At 52.5% G+C, this 24,082-nt stretch overlaps 1 protein-coding gene across 1 annotated transcript; it reads right to left on the bottom strand.

The window, feature by feature from the left end:
- Window positions 1–2,695: 2,695 nt before the first annotated feature.
- Window positions 2,696–23,021, bottom strand: LOC127383808 (cytochrome P450 26B1). The gene is made up of 6 exons (XM_051617351.1): window positions 22,612–23,021; window positions 20,173–20,397; window positions 6,150–6,425; window positions 4,966–5,121; window positions 4,014–4,295; window positions 2,696–3,107 (listed from the first exon to the last, which is right to left on the bottom strand). Exons 1-6 carry the CDS (start codon window positions 22,813–22,815, stop codon window positions 2,715–2,717), a joined length of 1,536 nt encoding a protein of 511 aa, XP_051473311.1. The 5' UTR covers window positions 22,816–23,021; the 3' UTR covers window positions 2,696–2,714.
- Between the last annotated feature and the right edge of the window lie 1,061 nt (window positions 23,022–24,082).

Genomic DNA, 24,082 nt, shown 5'->3' with positions numbered 1-24,082 from the left:
GAAGTGAAAATAAAAATTTCAGCAAAACCCTTCACTGATCCCCTGTAAGCACAAGTGGGACTGAGCCCTTGCAGACAAGTCAGCCCAAGAGGTTTTGCCTGAGAAGCCACTCGTGAGCTTTAACCAGACCTCTCAACCTTGTTGTCTGCTCCCCTCTCCAGCTTTCCCCTTTTTTAGCCTCTACTGCCCCAAGCACAGTTTTATTCCCCTGACAGATCTCAGATGGAAACGGGAGCTCCTGAAGAGCACCAGTGGTGGGTCTCCAATGGATTTTTTTCGCCCCCTGCAGAGCATCCACTTCCTGCCCCCATCCTCATGTCCTAGAAGGGTTCATCATCCACCATGACCATGGACACTCTCAAGTGCCACTTACCTTTCCCTAATGTTTGCCCCCAGGACACTCACCCCTTCCCACTGCATTTAGGCTGAAGTTCTCCTCGACTGATTGATCTCAACTGAGATTGATTGAGACCAGTCCTTTGATTGGGATTAAGTTCCTTTTATTCACCAGGAAAGTTTTCTCTCCATCAAGGACAAGGACAATCCCCAAAATCTCGACAGTGTCTGAGCTAGAGGTGTTTCACTCAACATTTCCAGGCTGGGAAACTAGCTGAGCCTCTGTTTCAGGGACATGGTGCCCAGAGAGGCTGCTGAGACCTTGCTTTTGGGTTTGGCACATTGATTACCAATCGGAATTCAAGGTCTGGATCTGCACGGTATCTCCTAGAAGATTGGAAGTTTTATTTCAGGTTATATAAACGTGACAATCAAGTTGTGTGCCCCGGTGTGAGTGAAGACCATCTGCCCGGATGCTCTTGGGGGCTTTCTGGCAGCTTGGCTGACAGCAATCCAACCACAAGTGCTTCCCCTGGCTAAAAAACTGCCTCCCTCCTCTTTGCCCCCACCAGACAATGGGCTGGCAAAGGCAGCAATCACCATCACTCACTTTACACTTCCTTCTACCTTCCAAAGAGGCAACCACTCATCAAAAGCAAGACCTGCAAAGCAACCTGGTAAACCACACCTGCCCCTTCACCTTTCTTATTTCAACCCCTCTGACTTATCTGGACACCTTTAAAGCTGAAAGCCAAGCTGCCCACCCAAGCACAAGATCTTTTCCCATCGCAATTAAAAGAAGGCTCAGTCATGGTCTTGTGTTGTTCTTTCTGCCTCAGAGGGCAGGAGATGGGAGAGGAGTGGAGCTGGGCAGAGATGCCTCAAGTCTGAGAGGGATCTCCCAACCTGGTGCTTGGCTCTGGTCTGAACCGAAGATCTGCTGGGGAGCTCAGGGAGATTTTGTTCTGCACCCACGTGGAAGGTCATGTCCACTTTCAACACAACCCACCCAACCTCATAGTCAACCCAGAAGAACCTTGCATGCAAAAAATAATAAAATAAATCCACCTAGCAAATTGAATGCAAGATACCTTGGTGGCTGCCTGCTTGTGCTGGAGAAGCTTTGGGGAGGGCCCCTCTTCTGGCTTAGCGGTGGGATGGGCTGGACAACTTTCAAGGAGCCCTCTGCTTGCTCTCTTTCCTGCCATGCTCTCCCATCACCAAACCAAACCCAAACACGAGACAAACGATGTGTATATTGGCTTATTTAAAGAGATCACCTTTAATGCAAACCACCTCCTGTGGTAGAGGATGCACCGAAACGAGCAGCTCCGAGCAGGGCAGCTTTGCTCAGCGCCCCGTGCTCAGAGCCGTGGCGGGTCGGTGAGAGCGACGTGGTTGGAAGGCTGGTGCCTGCACCTTGAGGGATAGCAATGGCACCAAAATGCTCCCCAAAATGGGTGCCTCTGCAAAGGGGAGAGGCTGTGGCAGGGGAACGGATGCACACAGGCCGTGTAGCAGCAGCAGGAAACTCGTTGAGAAGAAAAAAATATATTAAAAAAAAAAAAAAAGAGGACATGCCACTTCCCCCCAACCCAGAGCCCCAAATGCAAAACGGATTTTGCAAACTGCAAATATGCACCTGTCCGAGGTCTCAGAGGGATGGCTCACCGTCCATTCAGCCCTGGACAAGATACCACAGGGTTTCTCAGTGAGTGGAGGCAAAATGGCAGCACCTCCTCCTGCCCAGCCTGCCCCGGCACCAGCGACAGAGGGGACGAGAACAGGCACTGCTCGTCTCCCCCTCACCAGGGAAAAGCCTCCAACACCCCGAAACAAAAAACACAGTCAAACAGGTGAACAAAACAAAACACTGTTATCACCAGCTAATTAAACACTGTTTAAAAAAAAAAAAAAAAAAAAAAAAAAGAGATCAGAGGCCACCCAAGAGCCACCCTGGGACACCAGACCTCTGATCGCCGGCTGATCTTCAAAGCCTTTCCCGCAGTCGGGCCTTTGCAGCGCTCCTCCTCGCAGCAGAAGTGTTTTATAGATATTTATATATATATATTTATAATATTTAGATACTGTGTATGGTCAGACATCCCAGCTCGACTCGGGTGTTGTGACTCTTCCTCTTCCCGAACAAAACGAGACGCACGACGACACCCCAACCTTCTCCGCGCCCCGCAGGAAGAGCAAAATTGTTTTGGCAGCTTCACCGGTGGAGAAAGCAGTCCTGACCTGGAGGTTCTGTGAAGCGAGTGTCGTGGAGAAGCTTCTCATCCCTCTCTCCTCCCCTCCTGTTCGTCCCCCTTGTCCCCACCCCACCCCTCCATCCCCCGGCCGCCCATCCCTCACGCCACCGGCCGTGGGCTTTACACTGTCGCCCCCAGCATGGCGTCTGTCCCCGTCAGGATCTCGTTCTGGTTGGAATCCAGTCCGAAAAATTTGACCTTCAGTCCGTCAACTGGGTGGACCACAGGCACCAGGGTGATTTTGGGGAAAGTCCTGGTGGCGAGCTCGAAGCGGCTGGTGCTGGCCAACTCGATGGCCAGTGCCTTCAGGAAGAGCTTGGCCAGGTGTTTGCCCAGACAGGTCCGTACTCCTCCTCCGAAGGGGAGGTAGTGGAACCTGCCGTCCTTGTCTTCGCTGCGCCCCTGCCCGAAGCGGTCGGGGTCAAAGACATCCACGTCCTTGAAGACCGGGGCGGTGTCGTGGGTGTCTCGGATGCTGTACATCACACTCCAGCCTTTGGGGATTTGGAAACCCTGCAGAGAAGAGGGAAGGGGTGGAGAGAAAACCAGAGACAGAGTCAACCTTACTGCAAAGGGAGCGGGAGAACTCGTGATAAAGCTGTTTTACTTGGTCTGCTTCTTCCTGTTTTCTTTGGGTTTGAGAGTGATACAGGTTTAAAAGAAAGCCAGAGAGCACAGCACAAAGGGCTGGGAGATTGGAATCCTGGGTTTATTCCTGACTCCATTCCAGGGACCTGATGGATGATGCTTGCTATTTATTTGCTTTGGGGTGGCTGGCAGGAGTCTCCTACCAGGAACCCCACGGTGCTCAAAGGGAAGCAGCTCTTCTCATGCCTGTGCCATGCCCCGTGCATCAGTCAGCCCTCCTTGGAGCACCCCATGGTTCTGCTCACACCCTGGCACCTGTCAGCCCCACACACCCAACGCACATGTCAGGGCCCAGGAAATGAGAAACAGGGCAGATTTATCATCCCCTCAGCACTTTCAAAGATTTCCGACTCAAATCATTACACTGGTAGGATTTACAGTGACAAGACATGTCTCAAGGTTTTGTTTTGCCAGTAGGAAATTCCAGCCATGGCAGTGAGTAATCCGCCTGTCACCCAGCAGGCTGGAGATGCCCTTTGCAGTAAAGCTTTCCCTTGTCACGCCCCAGTTCAGATTTTGGCATCAAACACTGTCACGAGTTGCTCTGTGAAGCATCACACCTGTCTCCTCTTTGACAGCTGGAGCGCATCCCTTCTTGCAATGGGCCAGACCCCATCACCCTCCCCTGAATCCAGAGCAATTCCACCTCCCAACACCAGCAGGACCTCATTTGTCCTCCCTGAGGCCTCACTTAAGCCCAGCTCGAGCAAGCTTTACAACCACATGCAAAAGGCTGTTTTGGGGAGCTCGTGGAGAGATGACAACACTCACGTCCAGCTCGAAGGTTTGCAGCACCGTGCGGTACCCCCCGGAGATGGGGGTGAAGAGGCGAAGCACCTCCTTGATGACACAATCCAGGTAGTGGAGGCTGTTGATGTTGTCGAGCCGGAGGGATCCCTCGCAGATGCAGCCGTTGTGGAGGATGCCCTTGCTGCGCAGCTCCTCCCGCAGCTTCTCCAGGACCCGGGGGTGTTTGAGGAGCTGCATGATCAGGGAGGTGCTGGCGCTGGCAGTGGTGGCATAGGCAGCAAAAATGAGCTCCAGGGTCCCATCCTGAAAGGCAAGAGCAAAGCCAGGGTAAGACATGGTAAGACAGACAGACAAGCCACCCACTGTGGCACGTCAAGGGACCGACACACAGGCTGCCATGGGGCATTTTTATCCCCAACAGCTCTCCAGCCTGGTCATGTCCAACTGCAAGGTATCTACTTGTGCAGGCACAGGTCTTGCATACCCACCGTGGGGAACTTCCCACTGAGCCTTGGAGGATTCTGAGGGCCAGATAGGCAGGAGAAAAAAACCCTGGGGCTGGGTCTTGATAGCACATGAAGGACAAGTTATACCATGCCCCTGGTGCAGATAACAACCTGCCAAGGGCTCATAATCCCTGCAAAGGAGGCACTATAAAACTGGATGGCTCAGGTGATGAAGCTGTCAGGACTGAAAACTTTAGCAAACTTGTACAGTCTTTTGATACTGCCTGGAAATGCTTTTTAGAAAAGGCTGAGTGTGATCTGCAAATAAACATGGCTCATAGGAGAGCAGCTGGCTGGTTGGCACCATCATCCACCACGATTCACCTGCAACAGCACATTGTGGTCCCTCAGCATTCACTGATCATCTCAGGTCTGCCCCCAAAAAATCCTCCTTACAGCAGCTCATGCTTTGGTCTTTGAGGAGCTCCTGCGCAGCAACATCAAGTGACCATGAGGAAGATCTTTACCTTCAGCTCCTGCATGGTGAGCTCCTTGCCATGCTCTTTGCCGCTCTCTATCAGGATGTCCAGGGCGTCGGCGTAGTCCTTGCCCTGTGTGTTCTGCAGTTTCTCCTGGATGGCTTTTTCCAGCCCCTTTTGCAGAGTCTCACGTGCCCGAATGCCCTGTGTGGAGCAAGAAGACATCAGACCATGCAGGACACGACCATCATCCCCAGCCCAGGGTCCCCAGGAGCTGGAGACGTGCTCAGGACAACATTTCTAAGCACTACAGCTGCAATCGCAGGTGCTCAAAGAGAAAAATAAAGATGCTGAAGTTGTTCCTTGGGCAGGAGGAACAAGCCTTGAGTTGGTGAGATCACAGGCAAGAGTAATCAACACCTAGGTGTAAATGACAGATCTGATGTGGGAGCCCCAGGACCGCACCAGTTCACAGGCCTCCAGCTCACTTGGGGATGTACAGCAGTCCCTGGGAAAATTGTTCCTCAAAGGGAAGGCAATTGATCCAAAAGGATCCTCATCCCAGGAGTGTAATGGGCTTCCCAAGCAATTTCATCACCTGGTCTCAGTAAAGCAATTCCTGTCTGAGTGCAGCTGCACCAGGCTGACCTGCTGCTGCAAGTGCTCTGGGGCTGCAGACAGTTGGGCTCAGTCACACAGTCAAATGATAACCAAAAAATTCGCTGTGAGTCACAAAAATAGATTTCAACCCCCCCACCCCCCAAAAAAATATATATAATTCTGTTACCAAAATTACCCATGAAAAATATAAATTTTTTGCCTATTTTTTTTAATTATGATTTTTGTTTGTATCATTCATAGAGAAAGAACAGCTCATGGAATTAGAAGGTCCACTGACCTGTGGGGACAGGAGGGAATAAACAAAAAAATACAGCAAAACCACCAGTTACATGGGAGGAAGAATTACACCTTAAATCTGGGCAAGCCCTGACTGCAGTTCTCCCTTACACCAAACCACACAGTCCCTGGCCCTCAAAAAATGTAGGAATGGATCTCCCTCTCCATTTCACCAAAACAGGACTTTGCAGCCCAAAAATGGACCTGCTTCTAGAGGCCAGAGGGTGAGAAGTCATCCTGCCAAGAACCTCTTGAGATGGGTAGTAAGCACAGCCCCTTTAATCCAAATAATTTGGAGTTATTGGCTGGTGGGAAACTCAGCCCAAATCTCTTACCCTCCTGTAGCCGCTGAAGGGCAGATCCACGGGCAAGGAGAAGACATTCTCCACAAACTGCTGGTAGACCTCGAAGAGGCGGTTGAGCTCCTCATCAGGGATGCGGAAGCCCAGCAGGACACGGATGGCCATGCGGAAAGTCAGCTTCTGGGTCTCGTGGTAGACATTGATGGACTCAGGGTTGCTGCTCCAGGCCCGAAGGGTGTCTTTGATCACCAGCTGGATCTTGGGGAGATAACTCTCCAGGGCCTCATGGCTGAAGATTTTGGAGAAAACCTACAAAAGAGAGTGAGCAGAAATTTCTAGACAGCCCCAAAACCTGGCTGTTGCCTTCTCCAATATCCAGCCACTCTTCACAAAAACGGTCATCACAGGTTTCCTGAGTTGAGCAGAAGACTTGTAATAATCCAGAATTCACCGTCCAGAATCGCCAAGTCCTAAAATAACTGCCAAAAAAGTGTTGATGGAGAACTAGCAGCCAACAGGTCCTCCACAAGCTGTTCCCCACCACAACCATCACAAACAATAGGCAACAGCATGGTGCAAACCAGAGGTGAGAGAAAACCCTTTACCCCACACATGGTGGGACAGATGCAGCTGGCTTTCCCACAGCTCCAAGTCTCATGGCTCCTGTTTACATTCATCCCATGATTTGGATGCTGTTAATACATCTCTTCCAGGGATTCTCTAGTGTCTAGCATTATGGTTGTGCATGCACACAGACACACTCAAGCTTTTTCCTCAATGCGAAGCTGTGGCAGTTTCACCCACCAATCAACCACCCTTTTTTGTAATATATGTAAAACAAAATTAAGGGAAACAATTATTTTGAGGAATTTGACCTCATCACTCTTTACAAATATGTTAAGGGTGAGTGTCAGGAGGACAGAGACAGGCTTTGTTCAGTGATGTTCAGTGACAGGACAAGGGGTAGTGGGTGCAAACTGGAGCACAGGAGGTTCCATGTGAATATCAGGAAGAACTTCTTTCCTGTGAGAGTGCCAGAGCCCTGGGACAGGCTGCCCAGAGAGGCTGTGGAGTCTCCTTCTCTGGAGACATTCCAAACCCACCTGGACAGGTTCCTGTGTGATGTGCTCTGGGTGATCCTGCTCTGACAGGGGGGCTGGACTGGATGAGCTTTCCACGTCCCTTCCAACCCCTAGGATTCTGTGATTTAGGATCCCTGTGAAACCTGGCTGAACTCAGGCAGGGGTTCAAGTAGGGAAGAGAGGCACACACGCACGCTGAGACCGCGATAGCACACGGCTCATTTCCCTGGGAAGCGGGGCAAAAAACCCCTGATGTCAGCAGACAGCACCAATTGAAGCTCTGCGAGTAAACAGCGCGTGGGGCTGGGCCTCCCCAGGTCCCCGATGCTAAGGACTCTTTACTCCAATTTGGGCCAGGGCCTGCACGTTGCGCGAGGAGCTCAGCAATGCCAGGAATGTCCCCTCAGCCCTCCCCGGCGCAGCCCACAAGCACACGCTTTCATTCGGCATCCCGCGCCGCATCCCTCCCAGCGTGCACTGGAGGGGGGAAAAAAAGTGCTGTTTATTTTTTATTAACCTACACACACACACACAGGGCAGGAGGGCACACACGCACTGCCACAGGCCCCTGGGAAAATCAAATCAAAACCCAAGGAGGGAGCTGCAAGTCCGTGCAGCCTCCACCGGTGGCCAGTTCCCCAGGGAGAGCTCAATGCATGGCTGGGGGGGCGGGGGGGTGCTTCGAAGTTATCAAACCAACAAGAGGAGAGAAATCAAAGCTGCCCCCTCTTTCCATGAGCGCCCGACTTGCTGCAGCTGTAAATGTGAGAATTTCCTCCGCAGTCAGCACTCAAAGGGAAAGGCAATATTTTCCTGGCTGCGACCCCTCATTGCTAATGCACATCGTTCACCGGGATTTTGTTTGGTGAAATAACACTTCTGTCCCCTCACAGCCCCGGGCAGGAGGCTCGACAAGAGCTGCTTCATAACCCCCGTGCTTGGGCTGAGCCCTGAGTAGAACTCATCACACGTTACACGATCAGGCAGAGCTCGGAGGCTCCCCATGGAAATACCCCACACAAATCCCAACAAATTCCACAGGATGGTTGGAAGGATGGGAAAGAAAACGCAAGCAGCCCAAGGGAGAGATCTGCCTGCAGACAGACAGGCAGCCTGGGCTGGCTCCACAGAGCCTAGGCATGAATGAATGGAGCAGAGGAATGAATGAATGAACAGCAGGGAGGCAAGGGGACAGCGAGGGCACAAGGTGCTTTCTGCTGCCTCCCTGCACTTCACAAGGTCTTTTTAAGCCTGGAAAGGGAAGCAATGCTAGGGTAGGGCTGCCAGTTTGAGGGAGTAAAAAGCAGCTGCTTGGAAAAGAAAATCTGGGGGGGGCTAAAGCCAAGTCCCTTGGCTGCCCAGGGAAGGGGTGAAGGGAGCTGGGGAAGGGCCAGTTCTTGGTAGCCATGAGCAAGACATGGTTTTGATGCAGTGTGGGCTGAAGGAGAGTTGGCAGCCACCAGGGATGGGACAGGACCTCCTCAGTGGGGTCAGCGAAGGGACACCCATCTGACTGGCATTTGCCTTTCACCTACATTGGGGAGTTTGGGATAAGACAGAGGCTCCCAGTGAATCACCTTGCTCTGCCCAAACGCTTGTCATGACTCTGCTTCTCCAACTGAAATCAGAGCTGGTGAGGGGACAGCCTCTGCATAAGATCACCAAGGCTGTAGCTCTGCTTGAAGCCACCATCCCGATGGAGATGGCCCCTGGGGCTCCCAGCCTTGGAACACACCTCATCCTCCCCCAGCTCTGCCTAACATCTCCCCCAGAGAAAGGGCTCAGGGACCCCCTGCACCCTGCAAAAAGCAAAGTAACCCAAGAAATGCCCCTGGCCCTGCTGTTCCAAATTGCTGCAGCACTACGGAGAACAAACCCCACAGCCAGATCCACGTGCTTCAGACCAAGCTAAACCCTGAAGAGGAGAGTGCCCATCCCAAGGAGCAATGCCCAGCCAAGGTGCAGAGGAGGAGTCCCTCAGGAAAAGAAGACTGAACCTCTATGGACTGAGCCTCTATGGAGGTTAAAAACCACCTGCTTAGCCTGAAAAAGTAGGATCATTTAGCACTGGGAGGCTGGCGGGGGGGGGGGAGGTGAGGGAAGGGGGGATTTATTGATTTATTTATTCTTTTTTTTTCCCGTTTTTGTAGCTGTCCTTTTGCTCTCAGGCTTCTCCAGCCCCAGAAGGGCTGCAGCCCACATCTGCCAGAGCCTGCAGCCCCGGGCCACGGGGCCGGGCTCACTGCACCGTCCCGGCCACGCTGCCTAATCCCAGATGTCAGCGGATCCTTCCCCAGCCAGACACAAGTCTGGATCCCCTTCCAGTCACCTCCAGTTCAACCCTGCATCTTTCCAGTTGATTAAAAAGGAGGAGAAGGCAGCCAACTTTCCCTGACAAAATCTCCCTCGGTTTCTAAGCCTAAAATTCCTGCGCCCTCTAGTGAAGTTGAGCCGAACGTCTCGGCCCCTCCTGCAGCAAGACCAGTCACAGCCAAGGAGCATCGGGGCAAAACAGGAAAAAAAAACACCCCAAAGTTGCTCCAGAACTGCAAAGGATCCAACTCAGCTCTAAGGGGATGCCCATCTCTGCTGACACTGAGATGCAACATCCCGGCCGGGCGGCCTCAGCGGCAGTGCCAGGGCACAGGAGCCAGGGCGTTCTGGGGACACTGGAAAAAGCCTGGTAATCTTTTTCATATTTTAATATGCCCCAAAAGAACCGAGTCTGGGGATTTGCTCCGTCCAGGGGCATTCATTCAGACCCACACACGTGTTCACCCTGTGCCAAGGAAGACACCACCACCCAGCGAGCCCCGCTGGAAACTTCCGAATACGTCTCGTAGTGGAAACAGGATATTTAAAGATTTATGGTTTTCCTAAGGCAGAAAATTTCCTCCCAGACTCTCAGCTCTGGGATCTCCCGGAGAGGTACAGCTCCATCTGACAGCAAACTACCTCCAGTCCTGGCTGGAGAATACCTCAGCCCTGTCCTTAAACCATACCAAAGAGGAGAGGACGATCAAGTGAAGAGCCCTGAACTTCAACCCAGAGGGATTTCATGTGGACCAAGGGCTTCATGTGGTGGGAAGGAGTTACCAGGGATCATGTTTTTAATGGTGTCACCCTTCCTTGGTCCTGGCCAAGTTTCCCCACGCCAAATACCAGCTTCAGCCCCAAATACCAGCTTCAGCCCCTGCCTTTTGCTGACCAGAGACTCTCCTGCTCCCACCCAGCACATCAGCATGGGAATGGAGCTTCTCCTGCCACCTCTTCAGGAGGAAAACTTATGCTTTGGGATCAGACACCTGCATCTCATTCCACCCACTCCAGCCAGAGCTGCTGGCCCAACCAAATGAAGGCACGATTAACATGGAGATGTTTTCACTAACCAGTTTGGCACCCGCCGGCGGCCTGGCTGACAGAACATGTCAGGAAGCATCCAAAGCAGTGTCTCAACCTGGAGACATTCTATTTCTTCCTACGTTTCAAAACACCAGGCAGTGTTTGTCCCAGCCCTGTCCTGTCACCACGTTATAATGGATGTCTGCCTCTCGCCGCCATCAGACGTGGGGCTGCCAGACATGGAGCCCACTGCCCTGCTCCAGAAGGCTTGTAAACCCTGCTGGTTTTGGAGAGGGATGAGAAGGGTCATGGGCAAGAGGCTGCCCTGGCATCAGGAGCACAAGCACAGGGAAAGCACAGGGAAAAAAAAACATTTGTGAAGACTATGGAAGGCACTGCAAAGAGGAGAGGACCTCCACAAAAGCCCACTGCTTCCCTGACAACCTGCCCTCTATTTTTAAAGGGCTTTGCCTTTCATGGGCACATAGCAAAGAGCTGATGCCTCTTCTCCCTGTGCTGAAACTGGAAAACAGAGCACATGGACCTCTCCAAGGTGCTCCATCACTGAAGGAATCCAGGCCTATTGTGAGGGAAAAGCCAAGAGTTTCAGCTCCCAACCACGCAAAATGATCAATGTTGGGTTTGCCCATGAAAGCAAAGTGCTGCACACAGGGTGAAGGTGAGGACCATGGGTGTCTTGGGGGGGCAGCCCTCCTGCAAACCCTCCACATGGCATGGGAGACTTTACTTTCAATCCAAAGCCATTTAACAGGCATCAGGTCAAAGGGGATGTGACGCAGAGGCTGTGGGTGAGAGCAGGGAACAAGCAGGACAATGTACATCTCTCTCATCACTCCCTTCTGCAAAAATGCCTTGGGTCTGAAAATAAACCAAAGCCAGCACCAGCAAAATACAACCAGCTACACTCAGCAATTTAGGCTTCTCTGCCCTCTTTATGGGCATACCTAAACATGCCATGGTTCATAGAATCATCAAATCACCATATTGTTTTGGTTGGAAAAGACCTTTCAGATCATCAAGTCCAACTGTTAACCCAGCCCTGCCAAGGCCACCACTGCCCCATGTCCCTCAGCACCACATCTACAGGGCTTGGAAACCCCTCCAGGGATGGGGACTCCACCCCTGCCCTGGGCAGCCTGGGCCAGGGCCTGACAACCCTTTCCATGAAGAAGTTGTTCCCAAGATGCAATTTAAACCTTCTCTGGCTCAACTTGAGGTAATTTCCTCTTGCTCTCTTGTTCTTCAGCATCTCTGTGCTTACACCACCCCTGAAATGCTGCCCCAAGTGCCCTTCCCATTTATTCATGAGGTACCAGTGCGTTTGAGGACAGCAAAATTTACCTTACTTGTCACTGCTCTTCAAGGAGGGAATCAAATGCAAGGAGGGAAAGAGAAAGAAGATAACACTTCAATTGGTAATGTGGCAAAGAAATGGGAGCTGTGTCCAGCCAGAAGGGATTAGAAATGTGGAATCAGCTGGCCAAGAAGAAGTCAAGCCAGGCAAGAACACGCTGCCTTTCACCAATGTCAGATGGTCAGGTAGAGCTGGGATGAGCTATCCCATTCAGTTTTGGACCACATGTTAATCCCAGACCTGCAATATGGAGATGAGAGTTTACCCAGACCTAAAGAGGAGGAGAGCAGCTTGCCCAGGCAGCAGGGACAGTGCCTGCCTGCCATTGCAGAGCCAGTGGTGGAGAAATATTAGGAGAAACGTCCCCTTTTTGCTGACCTCCTTGCATCTCCCTGGAGCACAGAAGGGAGACTAAAGGGAAGGAACCTCTGGCGTTTAAGTAACCCAGGGCATGGACTCTCCTAGAGATAAAACCAGACTTGGCAAAGAAACCAGCCTTGAGAGCTCTTACACCTCAGCCCTGCCAAGGGCTCCAGGGGCTGCGTGTGGAGCAAAGCATGAGGGACACCCACACTCATACAGGGGATGAGAGGGAGACCCTCACCCCATGATGCAGCCTGCTCCATCCCACAGGTGAAATCGATTCACCTTTCTGAGCAGGAGCTGTCTCTTGGCAGAAATAGGGGAAGGTCCTTGGAAAAGTGCTTCCTCCAGCAGCTCTGCCACGAAAACCCTGAGGAAGGTCCTGTAAGACCTCTGCATACAGGGAAGAACACACCCTGGATGGTGCAGATGTCCCTACTCCCAAACACGAGTTCCACCCGACTATCAGAGGCCTCTTCTGAGCTTTAAACTAGGCACAGGGAGGAGAGGGCAAGGGCTAAGATGACCCAAGGCCACCCTATAAAGTTAAGGAGAAGAAAGATTAAGAGCAAGCTGGGTGACAGAGAGATCTCTTTTGTGGCAGAAGTGTCACCTGAGAAGAAACTGAGAGCATCATTAATCCGAAACACAGCACTCTGTCCCCAGAGGGATGAGTGGGATATTACAAACCACAACTCAGCAGGTTACTTGAACTACATGGAAGGATGGAGCATAGAATCATGGAATGGTTCAGGTTGGAAGGGACCTTCAAGATCACCTAGATCTAGCCCCCTGCATGGGCAGGGACACCTCCCACCAGCCCAGATTGCCCCATCCAACCTGCCCTTCAACACTGCCAGGGATGGGGCAGCCACAGCTTCTATGGGTTAGAAAACCAAAGCTACACAAAGACAACGCAGGCCAGACCCTGAGTCTGAAAAGCTCTCTTCCAACTCTGTGATTAGCTCCTGGCATCCCCCACTCCCACTCTAACGTGAAGCATGGACCCACACAGACCTATAGGCTACACCCTGTAGTTCCACCTGACACAGAACACTGCAGTCCAGGGAGGAGCTTTATCTTCTCCATGCCCCAGGACATCCAGCAGCCTCCATTCCAGATGCCACAGAAAGGTAGAGCAGTCCATGTTAAATAGGTTCAGCTCACGGGGGATCCATACAGCTCCTGGGCTGCAACCACACTCCAACTTTGCACAGCTCCTCAGAGCATTTTAGGGTGGAAGGTGCTATGAAAATGCAGGAAATTTGTCTTTCAGCCAGGAGCTCATGCTCTTTGCTTTCTCTTTTTAAATTTTTTTCTTTTTTTCTTCTTCTTTTTTTTTTTTTTAATCCACGGGAATTACTCTGGATTTACACCCCAGTAGGTGACAGCACTACTTGGTCTAAAGTCAACGAGCCAACCTAGCTGACAAATTCTTCCCCAAAACCACGAGCGGGAGCCCTGCTCCATCAATGGAAGCCTTTTCTCCAGCTCCAGTGGTTTTTGCCCACGGGTTAAACCTCCCCGGGGCAGCAGCTCCACGTGGACATGCCAAGAAAAGGCTGGAGCCAGGCAAGCGGGTGGCAGCTGGAATCCAGCCCCCTTGAGCTGACCCAGACGATCTGGGGGAGGGGAGGGGCTCGGATGGAAGGGGGTGGCTTCTTCTCCACCGTGGGATTTAAAAATCACTCGGAGGAAGGCGGCAGGTTGGGGTGGAAATGTTAAATTAAAAAAAAAAAAAATTAAAAAAAAAAAAAAGACAAACAAAACAACCCAAAAAACAATCCCGAAAAAAGCACCCCTCTAAATAAACTTGAGTCAGGATTTTTGGAGGGCGAAAGGTATGTTCCTGCCCCCTCCCATCCCTCCTTCCTCCTCCTCCCGCCCCTCTTCCCCCTTCCCTCCCTCCTTCCCCCCCCACCCCGAGTCCAGCCCACAGCAGCTGGTTTATATTTGGCTGTAAATTTATGGCCCCTTTTGTGTTCTTAATCCTCTTGCAAACTATATTAAAGCCTCAGACCTTTCTACTTGGTGCTAATAAGCTCAACACTTGTATGCCTCCGAGGCAGAACATTAATTGTGGTGTGTTAATGAATGATGTAGTTTTGGACAGTGAGACAAAACAGGCCGTTTCTCTGCACCACTGTCTGCTTCCTCCTCGAGTCTCCGGGTCTAGGATGTCTACCCAGCCCACGGACTGCTTTTATTTTATTCTTTCTTTTTCCTTTTTTAAGCCAGCTGTGCCTATTTTGGGATTACTAGGCTGGAACGGAGCACGAGCCCAGCGAGTCCAGCACTCTCCTGCCAAGGCTGGATGCTTCTAGAGGAAAGTCTGAGTCCCACCTTCCCCGTGCACCAGCCACGCCAGCAGTGCATGCCCTGCACAGGACAACTCCTTCCTGGCCTCGGGCGCTGCTCAGAGTTGACCTGAAACCTAAGGGCCACGTGTCCTGGCCATTTCCAGCTCCCATTTCCTTCTCTGCTGAGATGATGGGGTCCCTTGCTGGTACAGAAGTGCCTCCTTCTCTGCTGAACTTCAACTTCCAGCTGGCCTTTCATCCCAGAAAACCAGAGCCCACGCTACCGCTGTGCCTAACAGCACATTTGCTTTGCCTTCATTGCAGCTCATACAGCCCCAGGGACTGACATTTCCAAAAGAGAGATGTGGCAGATCTGGAGGGAGTGCGCTGATCTCACTGGGCTTTCATAGGTATAAATGGGAGCTCACAGGTAGGAATGGGAATCACAGCATCATAGAACGGTTTGGGTTGGAAGATCATCTAGTTCTAGATCATCTAGTTCCAAGCCCCCTGCATGGGCAGGGACACCTCCCACCAGACCAAGTTGCTTCAAGACCCATTCAACTTGTCCTTGAGCACTTCCAGGGATGGGGCAGCCACAGCTTCCCTGGGCAACCTGGGCCAGGGTCTCACCACCTTTACAGGAAAGAATTTCTTCCTAATATCTCAGCTATATCTCCCCTCTTCCAATTTAAAGCCATTACCCCTTATCCCATTGCTACATGCCTTTGTATAACGTCCCTCCCCCTGCAAGATCTAGGGTGAGATGGGAAAAGGATTGAGTGAACAGCCAGGCTGGGACAGGGTATGATACAGTCAGCATGGCTGTGCCACCCAAATAAGAGCAGGATGGGGACAGCACTGCAGACATCCTGGCACCATCCCCTGTCACCCCTTCCCCGTGAGTTACTGCAGGACAGCAGGAGCTCTCCCCTCAATTGGGACATGCCATGTCAGACCCTGGGGGACAACATGCATTCTTCATGTGATGGAGAGAGGCAGAGATCTGCCACCAAGAAGCCAGAGCAAAGACATGCCCATGCTCTGCCAGATGTGAGAGCAACATGCTTGCTCCTGCCAGTAACCTGCAAGGTGATTTTGAGACCAAAATGCCACTGCAGAGGAACAAGCTGCCTTCACTGCAGCACAGATGGCCCAGGTCCTTCTCTGACATCAACATAAACTCGGTGACCCAACAGCAGTAACAGCCTCCCACTAGATATTTATCTCAGGAGGGAGGTTGAGGAGTTTTGTGTTGCTTTTGTTTACTGCTTGTAAACTGTTCTTATCGACCAGCTTCATCTCAGGCCAAGGACAGAGCCAAGGCTGATGACATCTGCAATAAAGTGATAGCCCTGATGTGGGCAAGCCCAGCTCCCAGCCCTGTTCCCACTCCACAAGCTGTCACATCCCTGGGCAAAGTTGACTTCCTATGCACAAAACCCCCCCTTTGAATAACTGGAGAGCTCATTTCCCAAAAAGGGGAAGTTTTATCCAATTGATATGAACTGTGACAGATTCCTGCAGGGGAGATGTAATCAATATGGGATGGGAAGGCAGAAAGCTCCCATGGCTACTGGCTTTTTCACTCTCCTGAGCACCTTTCCAACATGCATCTCGGAGTCCAGCACCTATGGGCTTAAAGCCTCTGGGATGGAGGGGAGGATGTTCACCTGCTTTATGGAAGGGGAAACAGAATCCGTGCAAGATCCTGAAGAGAAGCTGAGATAGGAAAACATCAGACTTGAGAGAAGAGCTCCAGAGACTAAGTTGTCCAACCTGGCTCCGATCACATCACCATTGTGGGCAAAGTGTCCTACTGCAGAGCCAGTAGTGATAGCTGCAATTTGCTGATCTTGAAGTTACACTGAAGAGCTAAAACTCTTTGGAAAGCTTCACAACACATGGCCAGCAAAACAGCAAATGTCTATGGCAAGCTACCAGAAACATCGTGCAAGAACATGTGGGGTTTAAAGCTCTTTGCTAGAAATTGTCTTCACATCTCAGTTGCAATCTGTCCCATCAAGAGGAGACCAGAGCTCAATTGCCAGGGAATGAGAAAAGATTCACTGCTGCTGCAAAGAAATGCAACTCTACTTTTAGAAAGATGATGAGGACTTATTGCCGGTGGTGACCACGTAAGGGTTGGTGAAACCAGAGCTAGAGATGACCCCAATGTTTGGAGTCACAGCAGAGGGTTAGCAGATGGGGTTTCACTCTCCACCTTTCCTCAGGTTGGCCAGCACCCTACACCACAAACAGCCTCACGAGAAATTACCTCAGGTACAACTTCTGGCAAGAGCAGTGAAAAGAGAAACCACTTAAAAGCAGGTGAAGGCTCAAGCTCAGAGATGGGGTAGAAAACCAAATTAGAGAGGTGGATGGACCTACTGCTCCTGAAAGCCCCACAATGCTTTAAAATAACTAACTTGTCAACAACCTAAAAGGTTTCCCAGGAAATACTACTGCTCTTTTCCATGGTGCTCTCAGACTGCTCCTGTTCTTTTAACGTTTCTGTTAAGATGAGCATCCTTACTGTGAAAGCTGGTGAAGTTTGTGAAGAAGACAATCTTCTACCAACAGGTTCTTTGCTCAGTATCCCAGAGGGTCAAGAGAAAGGGATGGACTGGGTACCTAAGAGAAGAACTACTGAGAAAAAGCAAGTTTAAACCTTAGGTCTAGTGCTTCCACCTCAGACCTCTCACAGTCTCAGGAGCAGGCTGGAGAGAGTTAAAAGTCAATGTTGCTTCACAGCAACTAAAGCTCAGGATTAATGAGCTCAAAAGACGCCGACAATTCCTGCCAGCAGAAGGCACCTGGCCTGGAAAAAGCTTTAATCTGGTCATCACAATCTCACCGAGAACAAAAAGATCTATTTTCTTCCTGTTAGAAGCAGGTTCACCTTATCTCACTGGGTCCAGGGCAAGGGATGGCTGGCATAGGGGAGAAGGAGATTTGAGAGGCTGAGAAGCACAGGGTGCACCCACGGGTGCATGATGCATGAGATGCTCACCTCCATGAAGACAGTAACTAACAGGAGACCAAGAGAAAGAATCAGAATAACCTCTGGTTTTCCAAGGGAAGGGAATTAGCTGGGCCCCACGTACCTGACCCAAGGCCACTTGAAGTGAAGGCTTGAAAAAGAATTAGCTACTTTTACATCCCCAGTCCCGCTGATAGCGGGAAAGCGTTTGCCCTCAAGGACATCAGAGCTCAAAACAGAGAGCAGGTATGCAAGCAGGAGCAGGCAGGGCTGTGAGGGTCATCCTGGGACAGTGTTTTGCCAGAGTACCTGTTCTCAGGAGGCTTTAGCCATCCCTTAAGGAGGAATTAGGATCCTTGCCAGCTTGGGATTGTGCACGATGCCAAAAAATCAGGAAAGCAAAAGGGTTTTGAGAAGGAGAATGGAGATCCTGGCCAGACTTCAGGCTCAGAAAAAAATCTAAAAGCATTTGGATTCACAGTTCAGGGTGGGAAATATATTTCCCACTTGGTTAAAACACAAAAGTGAGAACATCAGGTATAAATATAGAGGGAGAAAGTCTCTCCCCTTTCTATGCTGCTGGCATTGCTCCTTGCTGGTGCTGGCACTCCCCATCTGCGCTGTGGTACAAATTACAAGTCCATCAGGATACCACAGAGGTCAGGCCTCCCTTTTCCATGACCCCATTCCCATAACCCACGCTCTCCTGGCCTCCCTTCGCATCTGCTCCTGAGGTCTAAATTCCGCGGTTTTATTAAGGCGTTTGCAACCAAAGGCCTTCAGCTACCTCCTTTCAGTAGCAAAAAATTATCTTGCCAGGCAGTAGATAAAAGAAGCAGTGAAGGAGCAGAGAGGCACCTTCAAATCACCACCTGAAGCTGCTTGACCCTCCCTCAATATGAAATAAATAGGAGCCAAAGGAAGAAGTTGCATCGCTCCCTGTTTCTGCAAACTATGCTGTGCTGGAGGGAGCCCCACGAACTATCCCCCTTTCTCCCTGACAGCAAGGTTGGGAAAAACATCACTCTCCTTAAGGCAAGAAAATAGAAGTAGCCCCAGCAAATGGTGGTGTTGCTGCAAATGCTGAGTTTGGTTGGGTCTGGGGTGGGGACTGACATGGTGTTTCTTGTGGGATCACTCCAGTCCCAGCTGCCAACGCATTAAGAAATGTGACTAATGGGTGTCATGGGATGTTTGTTTTCTCTTCTTTCTCCCCCAGGAGAAAAGATGGAGCGATTTGGTTTGGTGGGGATTTTATAGAAGTATCTATGCCAAAAAGAGGAAATCCTGCTGGAGCGGAGAGAGGAGAGCAGACCTTGCCTCGGGGCAGAGACTGGGACAGCCCCTTGGCGCTGGGGGGCAGCTCCCTCTGCCAGCAACCGCACCTCAGTGCCACAGAGGGGACAGGGATGTCACCTCCACCCCCAAATCCACTGCCTGCCCCAAAACAGCTGGCTAAGAGTCTGTCACCATCACCCAGGTCACTACGCCAGCCCGCGCGGGCTGTCACCGTTGCCACCACCTTTGCTAACGTGGGGACACGAGGCCAGTCCCTTGCATCTGCTTCAGCTCAACGTCCCCTAAACCAGGCTGCCCTGCACCACCCCCCTGCCTTAGGACTTGTACGGAGGGTCTCACCCCCAGGACCACTGAGGGGGCAAAGCAAGGCAAGACCCCAGGAGGGTCCGAGCCCTTCCCCTACCTAGCCCAGCACAACTCAACCTCATGCTTCATCCCTGGAGCCCCATTAGCACCCCAATTTCCCCGAAATCCACTGCAACGTTCAGCACTTTGAGACCCACCCCCCCTGCCCCAACAAACACACATCCTGCGGGATCTCCCTGCAACACCCCCCTGCTGCCGGAGCCTGGAAATGGGGAGGGGGGCCCAACTCGTTGCCTCCTCACGTCGTGCTGTGCCGCCGCTACCCGCCCCCCTCTCCCCCTCCCCACCCCGGTGCCCACCGGCCACATCGCTCTTTTAAGAGTCCACCATGACCACGCTCGCCCCTCAGCTCTCGCCAGCCACCCCACACCCCGCCTGCCACCGCTTTGGGGGGCCGGGGGGGACGGAGAGGGCAACACCGCCCTCTGCAGCAGCGATCGGCATGTCTCGCCTCCCCCCCGCGCTCAGCGTCTCGCCCTTCTAAATTCCTCAAACGCAGGGAGCGGGGACAAAGAGAGGGGGGCACCCACGCGGGACCCCCCCACGCACGAAGGGTCCGAGGGGAAGAAGGAGAGGAGTGAGATGGGGAGAGGAGGGAGAAAGGAGAGGAGGGCGACAAGGAGAGGAAAGGGACAAGGGGCGGAGACGAAGAGGAGGGAGACAAGGAGAGGAAGGGGACCAGGGGAGGAAGGAGACGAGGGGAGGAAGGGGATGAGGGGAGGAAGGGGACGAGGAGAGGAAAGCGACAAGGAGAGGAAAGGGGACAAGAAAAGGCAGGGGACAAGGGGAAGAGACGAAGAGGAAGGAGACAAGAAGAGGAAGGAGACAAGGAGCGGAGAGGAAGAGGAGGGCGACAAGGGGAGGAGGGCGAGCGGGGAACAAGGGAAGAAGTTCGGGCGCCCCAGCCCCAGCCGCGCACCCACGCGTGTCCCCGTCCCCTTCTCACCTTCCTCTTGTGGCGGTGGATGTCGCCGATGGAGTTGGCCACCGTGTTGGGCCCCAGCAGCATGCGGGTGCTGCGCGGCCACTCCGTGCTCACCAGGTGATGTTCCCCCATCAGGATCTTCCGCACGTTCTCCGCCCCCGTCACCCGCACCAGCGGCCGCCCCAGCAAGTGCGTCTTGAAAACGTTCCCGTATTTCTCCCGCCGAGAAGATTGGAAGCAGGAGCCCTGCGGGGGGGGGGATGCAAGGAAGGGAAGGGGGGGAAAAACGGGGGAGAGGGGTTGGGAATCTGTTACCGCACGGGGCCTCTCCGCGCCCGCGCAACCAAGCGCGGGGATCCCCAAGGCGCAGCTGGGGCGATGGGGGGAGGGTTGCTCTTGCAGGTTTGGGGGCCACCCGGCTGGGTTGGGGGGGGAGGGGTTGGAAGAAACGGGGGATATCGAGGTAACCCAGACATCCCCCCGCGCACAACCCGCCTCCCTCCGACGGGGCGCACGGCGCTGCCCGCTCCTCTCGCAGCCCCGGCGGGGGTCGGAGCCCTCCGGCCCCCCCTTCCCTCCTCCTTTCCTTTTACTTCTACCTTTACCTCCCCTGGCACTTTTCAACCTCTTTCTTTTCTTTTCTTTTTTTTTTTTTTTTTTTCCGCTCAGGCTGAATTTACTCGAAAGGCTCCGATTTAACTAAGTAAATCTCCAGACTGGAGAAGGTTTAATAACTTTCCCACATGCTCCAGGGGCTTTTGTCGGCAAAGAGGCGGATGGAGCCGCAGGGAAAGAGGGGGATGCCCCCCCAGAAAATAACCCCATCCCGAGCAGGGAGAAGAGCCGCGAGCCCTGGCGCTGGGCTGGGAGTGCGTGTGTTTATTTTGAAACAAAAGCGCGGTTGTGAATTTCAGATGTTCAGGTGACCCTGTTTCTTGATCTGCGTAAATATAATTAAAGTCCTTTTTGTGGCATTAATAAAGAGTTATTTGTACACCATTTCCAGGGCAGCACAAAGAGGACCTTTATGTGGGAGAAGTTTCGAATGGAGTCCAATTTATACAAAATTTTGTATTTTTAGCCCTGGACTCTGTTTGGACGGAGCCTGTGGAAAAGCGAGAACCCTTTTCTGGTCCCCCTGTAAAAAATCTGATAAATTTCTTTAAAAAATAAAGCCCTATTGAGAGCGTGCGGTTAACCCTTTCGGCGCCGCTGGCGGGGAGGGGAACGGGGCCGCCGCGCCGGGCTCCCACCTCGGGGCTTCCCCGCTGGCGGGGTCGGGACCGGGGGACACCGGGGGACACCGCAACCCTCGCAGCCGAGCCCGGGCTGCCCTGCCCCGCCGCGGGCTCTGCCGACCGTCCCCTCGGCGGTCCCGTCAATGAAACGCGACCTTAGCTGGCTGGAGCATCCTCACCAGCCTCCCATTTGCTTATTATTATGATGATGATGATTTTTTTTTTTTTTTTATTTGGCCCTGGGAGGAGCGCGGGAAGGGGGGGGGGGAGGTGGGAAACCCTGGGGCTAATTTGCCTCGGAGGTTCCCTCCTGGGGTGCTACAAGCCCGCGGGGTGCCCCCAGCCCGGCCCGCGGCTCCCCCCGCAGCGGGGCACCCCTTGGCCGTCTCCTCCCTTCTTTTTTTCTTGTTATTCCACCCCCACACCCCCCCCCCCCCTCTGTTTTTTTGGCAGTCACCCTCCCGCAACGCGGGCCGAGGGGATCCCGCTCCGCCCGCCGCTGCTCAGCATTTAGGGAGGTTAATTCCGGGTTAATCTACCGATTATCTCCACGGGCTTCCCCCATGACCGGACCCGAGCCGGGTGGGTTGCGAACCTGACGGGAACAGCCCCGGAGACAGTCAAGGGTTGGGGGCTGGAGGGGGCACTGCACGCTGGTTGGGGGGGGACACTACCCAGGGAAGCTCCCTCTCCGTGCCCGGCGACATCCACACTCGCTGGGGACTTAGATCCCACCCCCGCCTTTAGTAGTATTGATTTTTTTTCTTTTTTTAAAAAGGATTTAAGATGAGGGGGGGAAGAAAGGAAGGTCTTTGGCAGCGCGGGGGAGACCCCGAGTTCTCCCCCCCTCTCCCCCCCCCCACCTCCAGCCTGGCCCCCCAAGTAGCCCCCGCCGGGGGGGAAGCGGCAGCTCCGGGGCTTCCTCAGTTCTCCTTCCACCCCCCTCCCCCAAAAACAAGCTTTGTCTTTCCCCAAAACCACCGCCAGCCCCCCGGCCCCAGCTACCTCCCCAGCTCGCCGGGAACCCGCATGATGCAATCGAAAGGAAAAGGGGGGGAAAAAAAATTAAGAAAAAGAAAATTAAAAAAAAAAAAAGAAAAGAAAAAGGCAAAACCCCCCCCCGGCCCAACCGACAACATTAAACACTATCCTAAAAAAATTAAAAATAGAAAGCGGTTCCAGCCCACCTTCCAGAGAGGGAAGGGAAGGGAATCCTCCTTACCTGCAGGAGCCAGTGGAAGGTTTCTCCGATTAAAGGGAATCCCATAGAGCCTTTAGGGATTGGTAGCTTGCAGGTTTTGTCGCGGGTGGCAGCCCAGCGGAGCTGCCACAGCTGTTGGGACACGGCCAGCAGCAAAGTCAGTGACACCAAGCACGCGGCGAGGGTAGCCAGTGCCGAGACGAGATCAAAACTTGCAAAAAGCATATTTGGAAGGAGGAGGAGGAGGAGGGTGGGGAGAGAAACAGCCCCTTGACAGGCACCACACTCGCACCCACACACGCACGCAGGAAAAGAGGGCGATTGCGGAGCTGCCTGGGGGGTCCCGGGGCGCGTGTGTGGGGGGCTCGGTTCGCCCCCCTCTGCTCGGGCAGGTTAGGAAAACAACAGGGGGGAAAAAATAAAAGGGGGGAGGGGGAAGTAAATTTTAAAAAAGGGGGGACCAAAAAAGCAGTTTCTCCTCTGTCCCTCTCTGAAAACTTTGTTCTTGTTTGGAATAAACTTGACAGAGTGACACAGGCGGAAAAAAAACCCAACAAAACCACACAACAGAACCACCACCAAATCCCCCCCCCCTCCTCACGACACCAAAACCCCACGCGCGACACAAAAAAGATAAGGGGAGTTGGGGAATGGGAAAAAGTTAAAAAAAAAAAAAATAGATAGCAAAAGACACCCCAAAAGAAGAGGAGGGGGGCAACCGAGTCAGCCCAAAAATGCGAGGACAAAAGTGAAAAAGCAAAAAGCCCGAGTGAAAAAAAAAAAAAGAAAAAGAAAAAGAAAAAAGAAAAAAATTTAAAAAGACCCCCAAAAGTCCAAATGCAGATGCTCTGGCTCTCCCTCGCTTTCAAGGCAAAGCCACACACACCAGAAGGGGGAAAAAATGAAAGGGAGGGGAAAAAAAAAAAAAGGAAAAAAAAAAAAAAAAAGGAGCGAGATTTAAAAAAAGAATAAAAATATTTAAAAAATCATAAAATAATTCAGCCGCGACCTGGAGAGATGGAAGAATTAAATAGCTATATATATGTATCTATACACACGGAGCGAGACGGATCGGTTTATATCTCTATCTATATATATATATATAAATATATCTCTATAAATATATATCTCTCTGTATGCCGGTTATTTGTTAGCCCCAGACTTTTCACCAGACTTCTGTAAAAGAGGGAGGCAGGGCTGCTGGGTATAGCCCCTCTCAACTCAGTTTGAGTAAAAAAAAGAAAGTCAATGTGTGTTTATATAGAGGCGGGGAAGCCGGGGCTGGGCCGGCCGCCAGCTCGGCTGCTCCCCCCGCACACCCACCCTCACTTCAGAGGGCTGCGGGGGGGGCTGGGGGGGCCGAGCCGAGCCGGGCTGGAGCGTGCGAGCCCTGGCCCGCCGCCCAACGCACGCTCACGCCGCGCTCCTCGGCTTCATCCTCCTCCTCCTCCTCCTTTTTCTCCTCCTCCTCCGCCGCCGTCCGTACCTTCGG

Source organism: Apus apus, chromosome 4 (genome assembly GCF_020740795.1).
Source record: "Apus apus isolate bApuApu2 chromosome 4, bApuApu2.pri.cur, whole genome shotgun sequence".
Lineage (NCBI taxonomy): Eukaryota > Metazoa > Chordata > Aves > Apodiformes > Apodidae > Apus > Apus apus.
The sequence above is the reverse complement of the archived record's forward strand: the minus strand, read 5'-3'. Positions and strand labels throughout refer to the sequence as shown.

Coding starts and splice junctions, on each gene's coding strand:
- LOC127383808 (XM_051617351.1), bottom strand. CDS start 22,815: ATGCTTTTTGCAAGTTTTGATCTCGTCTCGGCACTGGCTACCCTCGCC. Junction 6,426..20,172: donor TCCACCGCCACAAGAGGAAG/GTGAGAAGGGGA, acceptor TCTCTTTTGTAG/GTTTTCTCCAAAATCTTCAG. Junction 4,296..4,965: donor TCACCATGCAGGAGCTGAAG/GTAAAGATCTTC, acceptor CTTGCCTTTCAG/GATGGGACCCTGGAGCTCAT.